Source organism: Sylvia atricapilla, chromosome 5, assembly GCF_009819655.1.
Source record: "Sylvia atricapilla isolate bSylAtr1 chromosome 5, bSylAtr1.pri, whole genome shotgun sequence".
NCBI lineage: Eukaryota > Metazoa > Chordata > Aves > Passeriformes > Sylviidae > Sylvia > Sylvia atricapilla.
The window spans coordinates 11,264,439-11,276,543 of NC_089144.1; the positions used below are offsets into that span (position 1 = coordinate 11,264,439).

General features: G+C 41.3%; 1 protein-coding gene across 1 annotated transcript in view; it reads left to right on the plus strand.

The window, feature by feature from the left end:
* RELN (reelin) overlaps nucleotides 1-12,105 on the plus strand; it is a 287,001-nt gene that overhangs the window by 149,074 nt on the left and 125,822 nt on the right. Inside the window, exon 11 of the mRNA XM_066319238.1 lies at nucleotides 9,131-9,227. Within this exon, the coding sequence (XP_066175335.1) occupies nucleotides 9,131-9,227 (97 nt within the window). The remainder of the gene's footprint in view (nucleotides 1-9,130; nucleotides 9,228-12,105) is intronic.

A 12,105-nucleotide genomic window follows, 5' to 3' on the forward strand; every position in this document is an offset into this window, starting at 1 on the left:
TATAGCTTTTGAAAAGTATTCCATAGACGGTTCCATGTGTATTAAATTAATCTATAACAATCACTAACAATACCTGCCAGCAGTTTATCAATGTCCCTTAGTATCTTTCTAATGGAACCTGTAAATGTAAATATAAATGTAAATATATGTATCTATTGGTTTTAATATGGTTAAAGCACTATGAAGAGATACTACTATTGATAATATTTCAACTATTCAGGACTTTTTGGTAATCCAAAGTGCAGAGCTGTTGGTAGGGGTGATCTTCATTCTATAGTACCCACTTTTCCCCCACTTTCTATCTTCCTCCAAAGGAAATAAAACGTCAAACTCTCTGCTTTTACATGCATAAATATTTCATTGGCAATCTTACAGTATAATCATTTAAACCAGTAACAGAAGTAATAATTTCTCCAATCTTGTTCAACACACTTTCCAGTCTTGCAACTTTATTTTCTGGTTGAGTAATCACCCCTGTCTTCAGATTTCCTGAGCTTTTAAAATCCATCAGACCATCAGCTGTACTTAACTGCAGAGTAATTTTGCTACCTGTGATGAATTTACATTTATACTATCATGTTTTTTAAGTGGTGAGGTGTATGTGCAATGCACATACCAAGGATTTCTAGGTGGCTTAGTTTATTTACAGTCTGTTTTTAATGCTGCTGATTTCACAGTTCTCTGTGACTGTAGTTCAGAAAACTATTTAAAATCTGCTATTGATTGCTTTTAATTAGTATATGAGTGAGGATCACAGATTTGGATGCAGATCTTTGACATAATGATTCCAAAAGAATTTTCATGTCATGCCCTGCTTCACCTTGAGACATCAGGTTAGTGAATCATTAGCAGCAGAATTATTTCCCTCCCTGAACTACCAAGGTCACTAGGATCTATGTGAAAGCTGTTTTACTTAGAAAAATCCATGGCCTAATGGTCTTGGTGATGGTTGTTGAAGACAAAGCACGAATAGTGTTCATCTTTACAGAGTAAAATGCAATTTTTTTCAGGTTTATTTATTCTCCTTACTATTTGTAGTGGCAATTTGCCTTTTTTACCAGCGTAGTCTTGCAGAATTAAATTATAAAGTTTATTTGATTATGTAGATAACAGAAATACTATTTTACCTTGATGTGTGCTCAATCTACAGATTATTGTTATTGTTGTTATTTTTATTATATCATCAGCATCATCATTAGAATTCTTGAATGTGCCCTTTGGATTAGTCCTTACCTGATAAGATTCTGTGCTTCAGAACTCGCATTTACTTCTCTACTAACCTCAGCAAACAGAAGATTGTGATGAACAAAAAATAATCGTACAATTGGTATAATCGTATAATTGGTTTTGGGTTTGGGGGGGTTTTGTTGTTCTTGTTTTGTTTTGTTTGTTTTTTGATTGACTACCCAAATTGCCATTAGCTATTCTCTGATATGATACCTATTAATTTCCCTTTTGTGGTGGAAAAGCTCTCTGTGTTGATGCATAGGTTGTACATTACATCTAATGTGAAAGAATAAGACAGGTAAGTAATGTCATCAAGTACTCTTCACAGTGCATGTGGAAATGTTAGGTGTGTTTATTGATTTCACTGAGTTTTACAAGAGGAGCTGCCTAGGCAATATCTAGATTGAAACCAGGGTTTAAAGTTGATGCTGTATTTGAAAGACATTTTAATGGCTTTGGGGCAAAATGATTTGTGTTGTTTTGGCTAGCCCAAGGTTACAATGAAATATTGTCTTTATTACTTCTGTACTAGGGTTTCTCTGCCTCTGTTGGGAATTAAAATGTGAGCATTAAAGATTTACTACATGGAGAAAAACAGAAAATATAAAGAGCCTCGGGATTCAGATCCAGGGCAGGTGGCCGTGCCACCACATTGCAGTCAAACGTGGGCCATTATGGAATTGGTCATTGCAAATAATAAATGCTGGATTACAGATAGACTCATCTTAATCCTGCTCGTATCATTGTATGAGGATAACACTTTTGTATGATTAAAAGGGTCCATTTTTGAATTAAACAACAAAGCATCTGTAGTTCCCAGAGGGGAAACTGAGAAGCCCACAGCTAAACAAAACAGTTCTGGCTGTTCCTCCAGTGGGTGAGGGACTAAAAAATAAAACCAGATAAAAATAGAAAAGCCCATCAGGAACTGCAAAAACCATTTTTTGCCAAGCTAATTATTACCTACCTGCATATATGTTTAAAGGTAGGCAATCAGTTTTACTGGTTTCCAGAAAGAGACACACCTCAGTGCAGAATTGGCTTGAGAAAAATTACTTCCCAGATTTTCTTGGTGCCAGAGAATTTCACTAAAGCAGCCAAGGAAAGAACTTTCATATCTATGTATTCAAGATACCTCTTTTTACACAGTTCCTGGGACCAATGTGTTTTTTACTGCCTCTCTAGACTGGACTGGCTGTAAGGATCTAAATAAAACTTCACGTATCTTCCTACAGTATTTTAATACCTTTACCAGCACCTTATAGTACTAACTTTCATGATTCTAGACCTTCACAGCTGACCCTGGCTGCTAAACACAACTATACAAAGCATCTCTTTCTATTTATTGATATGTGTTAGTGTGCTACTGAGCTACTTCACATGGTATCATTTACATTTTGCCCAGCTTCACTGAGAGGTCACCCTCTCACTTAGAGGGCCTCCACATAATGTGACATTTAATCAAACTATTTAATCAAACTATTTAATCAAACTATTTAATGGCAATAATGTTGAAGTGTAGAATATGGGTACCACAGTACAAAATGTTTCCTGAACACGGGGGTTACTATTTTGTCAGACATCCAAGAGCAACTGTGAGTATTTTGGGAGCATTAATGATGCTGTTTTTTCAGTAGCTACAGTTTCTGGGTGTCCATTTCAGCCAGGTCTAAGCAAGTTTGCTCGGTTTGCCTTCAGCAAGTTGTTTTGTTTTACAGTGTTGGTGCACTCAAGAGCATGGTTAAATTTAGCATCATGTAATTATTTATTTGGCAACAGACATTACCCAAGCACATACCTGCTGGCTGTATCTCAGAAAGAGACACTATAATTAGCTTTAAGTCAGAATAAATTGGACACTGGCATGAGGAAAATATAGCTTTCTGCTTGGCTTATTTTTCTCTCCTTAACGTTCTCAGCACAAAAAGCTGAGATATGCATGCAAATATGAATTGTGATCTGAGCTTGTTCATTAGAAGAGAACAAATTTGTGTGAGCGCAGGAAGCACATCAGATCTCTGAATATAAATAGACTAAGAGGAAGTTGAACCAGATAAGTATTTCCTCAGACTTCTCATCTAAAGGAAATTAGCTGCATTAATTCATGGAAAGTACATTTGCTGTTATTGGGAATCCTGGCAGGAGGTGGATGGGAAGGGACCCCTGGGTGATCACCTGCTCCATGCTCCAGCCAGAATCACACCCTGGGCAAGGACAGCCTGCTGAGCCCCATCCTCCTGGAGCTTAACCTCAGATTAACTTTTAGGGCTTCATTTATGAAGTTCTTCTGACTGATTTTTTTATCAAATGTATTTACTAATTCTTTTTCCCCTCATCTTTTACAATTTTACAGTGGTGGCTTTTAGCCTGCCTGTCAACCCGTTAATTTTACATACATGTAAATAACTACCCAGCATTTCCAAAATGAAACAAAGCCTAAATCTGCCAGTGGAACAAAAATTAGCTGCTCTCAGAAACCTGCAGAAAAACAATAGCTGAGACTTTATATTACAAAATTAGTAATTCTCACTAATGCAAAAGTAGATCTGATTTTTATAAAAGGCAAACACAATCGGCTTTTTTTTTCCTGGTGCCAGATATTTATTTCAGATTGTTTATCAGAACACATACAAGAAGACAGACAGTCAAAAGCCTTTTCCCACAAGGGAAAGAAAAGCAGCCAGCAATAAAAAATATTTGTTTCCGTGAACAGATAGACTATGATTACAAAACAGAATGCAGCTCTTACAGTTTTAAATTTAAATACTTTTTACACTCAAAATACCTCTTTGTACTCGGAATTCACTCTATAAATAAGGAAAAGCTGTTCAAAAAGTCTAAAGATCTAAAAGTCACAATTAAAAATCACAGTTGTAACTAAATTAAAAGTTGTGACTTCAAAGAAAAGTCAAAATGCTCTTGTGACCTTCTATTGAGAAAGTTTTCAGAAGTAGAATGGAATGACCAAAGCATTGCATATTTTTTACCAGTGTATCTCCAATATATCCAGTACTAAATATTCTATATTTTAAAATAGTTAAAACCATTTTCTTCTTGATCAAAAGCCAATATAAACATACACCTAAAAATATCAGAACCCATGGACCATTCATTATACCAAACTGTGTGGTTTATTATTTTGGGAAAAAAAAATATTAGTAAGCCAGCCAGATTTGACCACTAATAGTTTATACTATCCAGTTTGGCTTAATTCAAGTGATATCACAATATTATAATCCTTTGCAAACACTAATCATTATTCATCCCATTAACAAAATTAATAAAAGTAATCTTGTAGCGTTAGATAAAAGAGAATCTTCCCAGTGCCCTTTTGTTTTTCAGACTGCACTCAGGACACAATTTGAACCCTTCTGCACAATTTTTGTGTGGATCTTTCTTGTGCAGCCCCCATTAGACTCATTCTCCTTAAAGCCAGCATTAGATATCTCATCTGCTTATCCACGGAAGCACTCGCAGGAACTATCAAGAGGCTGTCAAGAGGCAGAGGACGTCACACTCTATAAGGAGCAAAATATTGCTTCCCTTGCAGATGGCACCCAGTTTTATCTCAGCAAAACACCAGCTTCTGATCAATGTTGTTAAGAAATCTTAAAGACCAACAGCTCTATGACTTGGGTTTCTGTAAATCTGACACAGTTGGAGGCAAAGCCGTAGTGAGAATTAATTTTGCCTGCCATTGTCAGCCTGGATATAAATAACTGAATACCTGGGTACAAACAGCTGATATATGGTGCCTTCATAACATCTCTCCTGAAATACTATGCTCTTAATACTGCTACCTACATAACATTTAAAAAATAAGGCCAGTAAAATACTCACCAGTACTTTAGATTGCCAAAATCAGCTTAAGAAGACCTAAGATTAAGAAAGACAAAAAAAGCATGACTCTTTCAGTTGCATATGCTGAGAGTGGTCAGTGCTAGTCAGGTCCTGGCTGTGGGTTACCTGTCCTGTGAAACAAGCAGCAAAACAATTGAGAAACATACTTTTGTTTCACTTTTCTATTCTTCCCTGTTTAGCTAAGAAGAATCAACAAAGCAGTTGTCAGGACATGTTTAGCAATCCCATACTCTGCCAGTCAAAACCATCTTCCATTAGCATCGGTGCTTGGACTCAACTTTGATAAAATTTTGTTTTATTGAAATTTGGCTTGGGAAAAAATCCAAACATGTAAAGCGCCAGCCAAAAAAATTAGTGTTTCAGAATATTCAGTATATGTAAATGGCTGGGTTTTATAATAGAAGCTGCTCATAATTTTTGATAACAGACAAAATTGCTATCTGAGCTTCTAATGTATCATTTAATATTAAATCCATGAAGGTTGTCTCTACTTTAGTTTTTCTCTGAAAGTTTTGGAAGTCTGTCAGCATCAAATTAAAGTCTATCAAAAGGAGTAAAATAACTCCAAAGGGAAAAAAAAATACTTTGTTCCTGAAGCACAAGGAAAAGCTTGTCTTGTACATACATAAAGAAAAATTTGGCTGTTCTTGATGAGAAGATGGCTTGGGGTGCCCCCTACTCCCAACAGATAGTTACTCATGTAAACCCTTAATACTGAAATTATAATCCTAAACCTTAGCCAGATTTATCTAGCAATAACCTCACCAAGGGATCAATCTTGCTGTGACATACTCATCTTAAGGAATAAACAGCATTTTTTCTCTAATGCAGTAACTTACTAACACAGACTTGTTTACAGTAATCATTGTGTAGGTTTTGCTGCCCATTTTCAGGGCTAATTCAAATCCTGGGCTTTCCTGATTGAAAGTAAACTGACTCTAATCTCACTCAAAAGGTTTTATGTACAAATTTTCCTTCAGAGGACAGGAAGGTGTGAATATTTATGGCATGATATTCTGCCCCTGCTTCTCTGCTCAGAGCTGACAAACTGTTTATTACCATCTCTGGCAGCAGTGGGAAGGACACATCCCTCCTGAGCTGAATTGGCCCATTCCTGCCATGTTCTTACTTGAGTTCTGATCACATATTTGTTCAAAATATAGCTTTGCTGGTCAAGGTAGAGGCAAACATCCAGAAAAACAGATTTCTATTTTAAATAATCCTAGTTTAGGATTACTGAAATAAGAATGATGTAGAATAACAGCCCATAGTATAAAGTAATAGTAGTACTGAAAGTAATATTGAAAATTATATTGAAAGGCAGTGACTCACAAGACCATCTCAGTAAACCCTGGCCTGTAGTGCAATTGCATATTCACCCTCCTCCCTTGGTGAGAAATTCCTAATGTAAACTAGGATGTGTTTTAGTTCTGTGAAATATTCAAGTACAAGACCAATACCTTTAAATTTTTTGGCAGCTTGAGTTTTGCAAAATTAGCTAGGTACATGAAAAATCATCTTACTATCTTATGATTTTGAGTCAAGAGCTACAAAAGGAGGGTTTAAACACTGATTAAAAAACCACATTTGTCATCACAGCCAGTAATTGCTGCTTGAGGACTTTCCCAAACTATCTTTAATCTTAATACAACCCACCCTGCTTGTTAAAATAATAATAAAATCCAGCCTTTTTCTCCCTGTTTTTTATTGTCTCCACTCCTCTTTTTCTGGTATCAGAACTGAAACACCACACCTACCTTGCAAAGCCATTTCTGAGTGGCCCCCATTTCTTTTAAGCAACAGCTTTGGTCTTCATTGCATAGTTGATGGTGTTCAGATCTAAAGACATTTTTCATGCTGATTGTTCAGCAAATCTGACCTTTTTCCCCCTTTTAAGCAGAATGTTTTGACTTCGCTTTGTTTAAGTGCACTGTACCAAAAGTTGATTGTAACACTAACTGGAATGGCATATGGTATAAAATCTATATTGCTGGTTATTTTTACTGTTTATGTTCTTTTAATTTCTATCTAACATAAAACTCAGTATGTTGCTGTTTTACCTCACAGCCTCTGACTGGCCAAAGACGTCAAACTGGCTGTAGTTCCCTGATTTTTGATTTCCTCTAAAATAAAATGGACAAATGTGATTAAGGGTTGGAACTCCTAAATTCCACAGAAGTAGGAAGTGACAGCAGATGTCACTCAGTAAAGTAGACCATCTCAGCAGATGGGCAAATATGAAACGCAAAGGCTTTTCCTGACATCATTTGGTTTTAATATGATAGAAATAAAATGCCTTGTCAGTAAAATATAACCAGACAGTTGCTTTGTAGTCATTTTGGAGACATGGCTGCTAATTCAAAGTCCTGCTGCCTTTGCAATATTAATTATTCTGTGCCTCTTTACAGCAAGAATACGTGTCAGACCAGCTGAACATACCACATGCAGCTGTAGTGGCTCGGAAGTATCTGTTACTCTATTTGCAATTTAACATTTAGTGAAAGATACAGGAAAACAACTTTGTGGATCATTTCCAAGAATCTAGTTGATGTATCAGATAAAATTATAGACACGGGACTTCATTCCATGTTTTGGAGTGGTTTTCCCCCTGTAGAGGTATGTGGTGTGTGTCTCAGAGTAGAAAAGCAGTTCTGTAGGGCTGAGAGCTGTGAATGTGAACTGCCTCAGGGGAGATGGGGCTGCAAGCTTTGTGCTTAATGACATATGTTCCCATTAAAACGTGTAAGTTGTTCTCTTGTACAAGTGGTTAACACCTTTTTAATCAGGCCATTTATTTCTTGTACAAAAATAAGCAGCCCCGCTTGGAACATGATAGTATTTTATTGTCAGCAGTGTGTACATAGATTTATACATATATTAGAATATGTATTTACACAATTTTCAGTGTGATTGACCGTATCTGAGACACATAAACATAACATACTACTTGTGGCACATAAAATACATACTCGTAGTGCGAGCAAAGCTGTGGTACTCAGCAATATCCTGATGCCATCAGAGATGATATTTAATTGAAAGCTGCTTCTCTTAAACATGGAAAGTACATGAGGTCTGCTGCTTTGAATTTCACATGCTTATGAAATTTTGATCTTTGGAACACAGATGGGTGTGTCTGTTTCACTGAGCATCGAATTTTCTGAGATAGATGAGTTGTCTGGTGTCTGAGGAAAAATAGTATTTTTAGTGTGTTTAATTACAACTCAGGTTGTTTATCATGTTTTCAGGGAGAAATTTCTCAGTCCTGTTTTCATGATATTTTGACTGCCCCATGTATTAATTGTTAAACTCATCTTTTGTGACAACACCCAGAAGGCACCCTTTTATAAATCAAAAGTAAATATATTACCCTACCTTGCAGGGGTGCCATAAGGCTTAATTAGTTCATTTTTGTAAAGTGTTCTGAGATTCCCAGATCAGCATCAAGTGTTTGTTATTAATTATAGGATCTAGGGAGTATATTGGATGATTTCTTAATTTAATTTCCTTCAGGCAACCTTAAAATAACTAATTTTGTAACATCTTTGTTCTTTTAAATTCCTAAATCACATTTGCTCTTGGCTCAAGTAATTCTGTATGTATTTTCCTCTCACTTACTGTATTTTTATTTCTAGACTTCTTTATTCATACAGTTATATGAAAAACAGTTCTTTACTGTTTTCCCTGTGAATTCTGCTGTGTGGATGATTCTCTAATAAGAAGGTTTTGTTTAAACATTAGATGGTGGGTTTTTCCCTGCAGTTGGGGGATGTTAAGTAATTTACTTGGCTTCCCCTGGGAAATTTGCAGAGATTACATGGCACTGCTGTGATTTATCATTTCTACTTTATTTCTGACTCATAAAGCATGCATTATTTTGTGTTTACTTTCAGCAACAGATCACAGGAAATTTCATCATCAATCAAAGCACTTTAAAATGGGGAGAAGTGATAAGGTGACAAAGGCACAGTCAGCAACTGTGGTTATTGGAGAATCATTTATGCTTCATTGTGTCGTAACACTTCTCATTTTATTGCTTCCCCAGGATCGGGTTCATGTCGCTTTAGTTACTCAGATCCCAGCATCACGGTGTCCTACAGTAAGAACAGTTCTGCAGATTGGACTCAGCTGGAGAAAATTAGGTTTGTTACAGCTTTTTAATAGTTTTCACATTTTCCAGCTGAGCAGCTGGTGTTTAAACCTGGCTCTTTTAAAACTTGTTTTATTTGTTAACTTTTCAGTTGTCCTTGTTCATACAAAAGATGAGGGGTGAAATTTCTGGCTAATTGCAGAACTGCCACTAGGTTTGGTAAATCACAAATTCATCCACCAAGTATGTGGGAAGTGAGGAAGAGAATCACTTCACACTTAAAATGCAACTCCAATAACCAACACGTTAAGGTGCCTGAAAAAAACAAAACTTTGATCACTTTTTGTGTTTTAGCACCATTTTTAATGTCAGCAAGGGCCATATTTTATAATGTTTCAAGTTTCTTCTTTGGTAGAGTAAAAGTTCAATATAAAAATTTTATAGTTTGATATGAACACTTGGCTCTTAACATTCTTGTAAGAACAAGATTATGATGAATGGTGCTTTACTTTTAAACCAACTGGCATGCATGAAAACACAAGGGATTGTGAACGGAAAATTCAAATCCTTTCATCACAATATCCACACCTTTAAAGAGAGAGCCAGTGTCAGAGACGGATTTTTCTAAGAGAGCATATTTTATTGAGTAATAATAGGAAAGGCATTTTGTGCAACAGCAAAAAAATATAATTATACAACTGGGGAAGAAAAAGCTGTTATTTATATGTTACACACTCATAGCATCTCAGTGTGCCTTACTGCATCACCTCAGTGTCAGTGCTATACAAGTGACTTTCTTGAGCCTATTTTCAGTCCATTGAGGCAATTTGCAGAGCAAAAGGATCCTTAATTTCTGATGAATAATCAAAACTCTAGCTGCAAGGTTGTATATTTCAGTACCTCATCCTCCAACTCCATGTGGGAGTGGGACTACAGTTTCATTGAAAAAAAAAAAAAAAAACCAAAAAAACTTAAATTACATTCAATTTTAGTAAAACAATTGGTGTTAATTCTTATCTCAGAAAAACATGAAGTGAGAGTAATTCACTGGAGGCACTGAAATTGCCTCAGGGTAACCACACAATACATTCTATATTTCTCCCAGCGATGCAAAATTACACACCTAGTCCATAACATCAGCTCAGTTGCTCTCATAGCTCTGCAAGCCAGGAAACTTAAGAGCCGTGAGGATGCAAACACAAGCCCTTGAGACCAAATTTTTTTGAAGTTAATGTGCATGCAGTTTGACCTCTCTTCCCTCAACTTTGATGCTGGAGCCAAGCAGCAGAAATTAGGTCAGTAGAGCAGTGTCGTGCGAAGTGGAGAGGATGAATTATGGAAGGGTGCTCGTTTCTCCCGTGGTCCGTATGAATTGCAGTGTTTATCCCATCGTGCTTCAGCACATTTCACAGCGCTACGTGCAGTTCCCGGGAACGGTGGGAGAAGTGGGGAGACACGGGGCAGGAGGGCCGCTGTGAAGGGGAGATGGGGTGCTTCGCAGGCGGGATCCGGCCCTGCGCTCGGCTGAGGGCGGGCAGGGCTGTCCCGTTCTGTGCGGGCAGGGCTGTCCCGAGGGCGGGCAGGGCTGTCTGTGCGGGCAGGGCTGTCTCTCCCCGGGCGGGCAGGGCTGTCCCGAGGGCGGGCAGGGCTGTCCCGAGGGCGGGCAGGGCTGTCTCTCCCCGGGCGGGCAGGGCTGTCCCGAGGGCGGGCAGGGCTGTCCCGTTCTGTGCGGGCAGGGCTGTCCCGAGGGCGGGCAGGGCTGTCTCTCCCCGGGCGGGCAGGGCTGTCCCGTTCTGTGCGGGCAGGGCTGTCTCTCCCCGGGCGGGCAGGGCTGTCTGGGCGGGCAGGGCTGTCTCTCCCCGGGCGGGCAGGGCTGTCCCGAGGGCGGGCAGGGCTGTCTGTGCGGGCAGGGCTGTCTCTCCCCGGGCGGGCAGGGCTGTCTCTCCCCGGGCGGGCAGGGCTGTCTGTGCGGGCAGGGCTGTCTCTCCCCGGGCGGGCAGGGCTGTCTCTCCCCGGACGGGCAGGGCTGTCTCTCCCCGGGCGGGCAGGGCTGTCCCGTTCTGTGCGGGCAGGGCTGTCTCTCCCCGGGCGGGCAGGGCTGTCTGTGCGGGCAGGGCTGTCTCTCCCCGGGCGGGCAGGGCTGTCTCTCCCCGGACGGGCAGGGCTGTCTCTCCCCGGGCGGGCAGGGCTGTCTCTCCCCGGGCGGGCAGGGCTGTCTCTCCCCGGGCGGGCAGGGCTGTCTCTCCCCGGGCGGGCAGGGCTGTCCCGTTCTGTGCGGGCAGGGCTGTCTCTCCCCGGGCGGGCAGGGCTGTCTCTCCCCGGGCGGGCAGGGCTGTCTCTCCCCGGGCGGGCAGGGCTGTCCCGTTCTGTGCGGGCAGGGCTGTCTCTCCCCGGGCGGGCAGGGCTGTCCCGAGGGCGGGCAGGGCTGTCCCGAGGGCGGGCAGGGCTGTCTCTCCCCGGGCGGGCAGGGCTGTCTGTGCGGGCAGGGCTGTCTCTCCCCGGGCGGGCAGGGCTGTCTCTCCCCGGGCGGGCAGGGCTGTCCCGAGGGCGGGCAGGGCTGTCTCTCCCCGGGCGGCCAGGGCTGTCTCTCCCCGGGCGGGCAGGGCTGTCTCTCCCCGGGCGGGCAGGGCTGTCTGTCCCCGGGCGGGCAGGGCTGTCCCGTTCTCTGCGGGCAGGGCTGTCTCTCCCCGGGCGGGCAGGGCTGTCCCGAGGGCGGGCAGGGCTGTCCCGTTCTGTGCGGGCAGGGCTGTCTCTCCCCGGGCGGGCAGGGCTGTCTCTCCCCGGGCCGCTGCGCTGTGCGGGGGCGAGCCGCCTCAGAGCAGCGCTGGCGGGTCGCAGACGCCGGGCTCAGCAGGGCCGTTCGTGAGGGCACACTCTGGGTGTGAATACGGCACAAATGCAGCCGCCTTTCGGCATTTTGCTTTGCTTTC